Source organism: Hipposideros armiger, unplaced genomic scaffold, assembly GCF_001890085.2.
Source record: "Hipposideros armiger isolate ML-2016 unplaced genomic scaffold, ASM189008v1 scaffold_260, whole genome shotgun sequence".
NCBI classification, from domain to species: domain Eukaryota; kingdom Metazoa; phylum Chordata; class Mammalia; order Chiroptera; family Hipposideridae; genus Hipposideros; species Hipposideros armiger.
The window spans coordinates 1,459,323-1,464,621 of NW_017731610.1; the positions used below are offsets into that span (position 1 = coordinate 1,459,323).

General features: G+C 49.2%; 1 protein-coding gene across 1 annotated transcript in view; it reads right to left on the minus strand.

Moving 5' to 3' along the window:
- BOD1L1 (biorientation of chromosomes in cell division 1 like 1) overlaps positions 1-5,299 on the minus strand; it is a gene marked incomplete at its 5' end in the record, with an annotated part of 62,383 nt that overhangs the window by 23,503 nt on the left and 33,581 nt on the right. Inside the window, 3 exons of the mRNA XM_019656498.1 lie at positions 376-460; positions 1,597-1,661; positions 3,523-5,299. Coding sequence (XP_019512043.1) covers positions 376-460; positions 1,597-1,661; positions 3,523-5,299 — 1,927 coding nt within the window. The remainder of the gene's footprint in view (positions 1-375; positions 461-1,596; positions 1,662-3,522) is intronic.

Here is a 5,299-nt window from a genome sequence, read left to right on the forward strand (position 1 = left end):
TAGTCACTGGGGCAATGGCCAGAGTCCAAAGGCCAAGAGCAGGGGCGTCAGAGAAGCAGGCACACGGGCTGCAGACCTGCCTTTGGAAATGAGCGGCAGTGACAGCACCTGGAAGGGCGGGAGGCCGCAGGGACACACTTGAGAGAGAAAGATTTTGCTTAAAGGACTTTCTTTTTGCCACAATGACTAGGAGATATCAGATTTAAACAACTACCTTGTATAAAATTGATTGACACTTCATAACAAAAGGTATAGGTTAAATTCATATGGCCTGTCAGCTTATTTTATCAAGCAGCTATTGATTTTAAGCTGCAATGAAAGGTAAAATTACATGCAAGGAAAAAATAACGTGAACAGTGCCTAAAAGGAGCTTACCTATTCCAATCGGCTGTCTCTCACGTGGATTTTCTGATGGTGCTAAAATTTCATGGTTTTTCTCTTCCTCTGATGGTACAAATGTCTAAAAAGTCCAAAGCACCATAAAAAATAAGTTAACTGAGGTTTCTATAACAAGAAGGCAAGGGTAACCTCACGTGAATTAAGCAAACACACCCAGCATCTTGTAACAATATACAGTGTGCTTTTATATTCCAGCCTTTAAAACCAAAAAATAAAAAACAAACAAAAAAATCAAGCTAATCTCATCCATCAGTGGCCGTCCTGCTACTTTGTAAAGCTTAGTACAGCACACAGGGCCCCTCCTGGTCAGGTCCTGGCCCTCGCCAGGTTTACGTGGCACCACAGCCTACCCTGAACCATGGCAGCACCCGGGGCTCAGCACCGGCCCTTCCCCCGTCTAGAACACGCTTCTTTGACTGGAAGGCTCTGTTTCCTTTCTCCTCTGGTAAACTTCCACTCTACTTGCAAACTCCCACTCAGTGTCCTCCTTGCAAGCCCTCCATCTGCATCCCCATTGCTCCTGCTGGGCAAGTCGAGGTCCCTGTGCACTGCTCACAGCCCCAGGCTTACTGCTATCCTGTCATTTATACTGGGAGGGGGGCAGGAGACCAGGCTGAAAAAGGGGGTGTGAAGACTAAATTATGTAAACCACATTGGCCGTGATGAAAAACTAGGTTTTATTCAAAGTATGATGGGAAGCCACCGGAAATTTTAAGCAGAGTAATGACGTGACCTATTTATGTTTTTCAAGATAACTCTCAGAGCCTCGTGAATCACAGATTGGAGGAGGGGCCGGTGAGGAAGGAAGTCCATGGCGGGGACACTACTGAAGTAGCGGCTTAGACTACGGTGGAACTGTAGAAACAGAAACAGATGGTCTCACGTTCTATTTTGAAAATGGAACCTGTAAAAATTGGCAATGGATTACATCTGGGGTGACAGGGAGAAACTGAGGGTGACTCTTGGGTTTCTGGTTTGAGTAAATGGAATTGATAATGGCACTATTTACTGAGATTATTGAAGTTCTTTGCTCCCACCACCCCCACAGGATGAAACAAAAACAATACTTAAGCATCTTATGTCCAATGAAAACAAGAGCTATTATAGCTATACTGCAGAAGTATACACACGTCTATACACGGGCACTGGTCCTTACACGAGTCGCACAGCTCAGCATAACTGAATTATCAGCCATACCTCAGTCTTCAAGTTGGCTTTCAGCTCCAATCCCCCCGAAACAGCCAATGGAGACTCTTCATTGCCTAATGAAATTCAAACCATTAAAACCAATTTAAGAATTTGCTTACATAGTACATGTAAAAGGTAACAAAATGTCTCATCTAGCACGCCATGCCCCTTTCCTGTTTTATCTGACAGTCAGTAGAAAACAAGAAAAAGGAATATAGATGAAAAATCTCCGGGGAAAGGCAGGGATCGTTTACTTTTTTTTGCGAGGGTGGGGTGTTGAAATTGTTTCTTGCTGTTAAGATGGATGCCCCCCAAAAATGATACAATATTATTTGTGGAGAAATCTTATTTCCAAGAGTTTCTCTACAGTGATCTGTATCAAGTTTGTGCCTAAAAGAAAATGTTCTGGGCCACTGAGGCATATTCTTGATAAAGGAGGTGATCGATGAATAGACTCACTTAATTTGCTTTATGCTGACACAGCAAAATCAAACATACTGTTAAAAAATTGAGGCAGACAAAAAGAAAATGGAATTTTCTCTGGTGGAGACCCAAGTCTGTCCCTGTTTTGGGCCTTTCTTTCTTTCGCTCCCCTGTCCTTCGTTTCTCACCCGCCCACACATAAGCCTCCAGAGAAAATCCTTTTCTCCAAGAGGCTGCAGGCCTTGCCTGGCTAAAGCGCTTCTGCCTTCGGGGAAAACAGGGAGGCCACAGGAGTGACAGACTGTAACTACAATCAAGTCATAAAACTTTCAGGGCATTCAACTCACCCCAGGCTAAATTCAATGGAAAATTTTAAACTTAACTTATTTCAACCCTTGGAACATTTCTGAATGTCTCCTATTTAAGTCTCTATAATGAACAGGACTAAATCTAGTGGCCTCAGCTCTGAGGCTGCCTGACATGATATTTAAGGTCTGTTCCAGTTTGAAAGCCCAGGATGCCACAATTTGTACAGGCCGAGTGGGAAAGAAGGCAACGTCCCTGACAACCCCCCCACCCCCAAGACCAGCCCATGTCCCATCGAGTCCTCATAGCATCCTATGCCTAACTCAGTTCTAAGTACCTGTCACACTAGTGCCACTGCCTACTTATACTGCATGGCTGGATTCGCAGCTATCTTCCCATCTTAACTATTTAACTTTGCGTCCCCAGAGCCCAGCACAGAAGTGGCTGGTATAAGGCGTCCCAAGTTGGATGCTATAGTCAGTGACTGAGCTCAAAGCTTACACCTTGAAAGTTGCCAACCATTTCTAACAAGATCGGCACTCTGCAATCTGTCAGGAAAGAACACATTTCATTTCCCTTTCAACCAAGTTCTAAGCCAGAAACTAACTCATTTTACCTGAACAAGAAACTCAGTTAAAAAAAAAAAAAGATCATGTACTCCCTTAAAGTAGCCAGCAGGATTGAACCACCACACACTGCAAATCTCTTCAATAAGATGAGAGTTGAAATGATGTTTGTTTTTGTGCTATTACCCCCATTTCATATGACAGAAAACTGAGGTTCAGAAGTAACTGTTTTCTAAAGGGTACCCAAGTACCATGCAAGTTACTTAAATTCTGTGAACCTATTTGCTCATTTGTAAAATGAGCGTGATAAAAAACCTACTCATTTCACAGGAGTTGATTGACGAGAAGCCTGAGGGTCAGGGAGTTCACGAGCTTGCAGCCGTCACACAGGTGACACGTGGCTGGCTAGCGGGCCACCCACCCCGCAGCCTCCTGCCTATGTCTTCCTCCCCCATGAAAAATCGCTTTAAGGTTCTAAGCTTTTAAACACAAGTTTGTTTCAGAGAAGCATGACCTGCAAGTTTGATAAGTTATTTTGTGACATTCTGGAACCAAAACCATTTTCTGGAAGGTGGTCGTAAATGTGCTCTACATACAATCAACTCTGTAAACTGCTAAAATTTGCAATTAGGATTCTCACCTATGTCACCCAAATCTTCAGAAGACACAGTGACCTCGCGGTCTTCCTTCTGGAATGACTTTGTCACGCCACCTTCTGCTTTCGCAGCAGACGCCTGAGCAGTCCATTTGCCACTGGGACCGCTCTTTCTGGTCAGGTCCAGCACGCCGGTAGGCGCTGGCAGGGCTACACCGTGGGCAGCGGAAAGGGCTGAGTGGGAAGGCGCAACCTCTGCTTCCCGACCATTAATACACTCGGCGGTGGTGGTTTTCAGAGAGCCCTCAGGCTCCCGCTGGGCAGGAGGAAGAGAGGACAGTTCTGCGGTAGCGTCTCTGACATGTGGCATGTCGTTAGCTATGTTAGCACCTGTGCTCGCTGCTGTCAAAGAGCGAATACTGACAGAGGTGTCCTCAGTCGTCTGCCCAGACGTTGGCTCTGGCCCTCTCAGGTGGACAGGTGAGTCAGCAGTCCTGGCCACGCCCCTCCCCGCCGAACAACTGGCTGTGGCGCGGTCCCTCGCCATCCCTGCCTCAGGGCTTTCCTCTTCTGTGGGGACGGAGCCCATCAGTACACCCTTCTCGTCTGGCTGGCCGCCCTCTGCAGGGAGCACGCTGACGGGCGCCCTGTCGCGCCCTTCCTCCGCACTCACTCCTTTTCCTTCTGCGAACGGCCCAGGACACGGACAGGTGTTCTCGGCCATCAGGCTGGGCATAGGGGCCTCACACATGCTCTCCTTTGCAGCGGACAGGTCAGCTTTTCCTTCTGGGTTGCTCGCAGTCGGGTGATTCTCTTCGTGCCTGTCTAGGCCGGTGGCGAGCAGCACACATTCGGCCGTGCTGGTGGAGATGACGGCAGCATCGCTCGGGTCCTCCATTCTTGCGGCAGGGGGCTGGTCAGCCTCCTGTGGGACAGAGCCCCTCATGACGGCTTCACGTCCCTCAGAGGTGCTTGTGGAGATCATGGCGGTGTCACTTATCTCTTCAGCTGGTGTGACCAAGGGACGGACTTGTTCCTGAGGGATGGCACTGGACACTGGACCCTCACACTCTTCTCCCGAGCTTGTTGAGATGACAGCACTGCCATCTTTTTCTTCCATGGCTGTAGCAGACCGCTCGTTGGTGCTTTCTGCACCTACGCCAGAGACAGAGGCCTCACATTCTTCTGCTATGCTGGTGGAAATGAGCGCGTCGTCTTTGTCCTCCTTGCTGGTTGAGGCGTGGGGACTTGCAACTTCTGTGGGCGCGCTAGGCATAGGCACCTCGAAGTCGTCGGTGCTGACCGAGCCCGGGCCTTTGGCTCTTCCTTCGGCTGGCGTGGCGGGCTGCTGCCTTCCGGCACAGACGACGGTGGCTGCGCTGGAAACGGGCACCTCCAGCTCCTCCTCGATGCTGGTGGAAATCATGGCACACTCGTCTTTGTCTTCGCTTCTCATAGCGGTGGGCTGGCTCTCTTCTCCCGAAGCGGCACTGGGCATGGGGGCCTCGAAGTCTTCCGTGTGCCTGCTGGTGCCTTCCAGACCGTCCTCGCTTCTCGGGGCGCCTGAATGACCCTGCTCCACGTCGACGACCGTGCTGGACTGCGTGGTGTAACCATTCGTTGTGCTGGTGGAAATCATCAAGCCTGTGCCTTCACTTTTGCCCCCAGCCAAACAAGCCTGGTTGTTGACACTGTCACTGGCTGTGGACGCCATGAGGTCATCGCACTCTTCGTTTTCCACAGAGGTGATGACACCTTCCTCCTCCTTTTCCCTGGGCGATGTGTGATGGACCTCATATTCTGGGGCCGCCCCAGACACAAC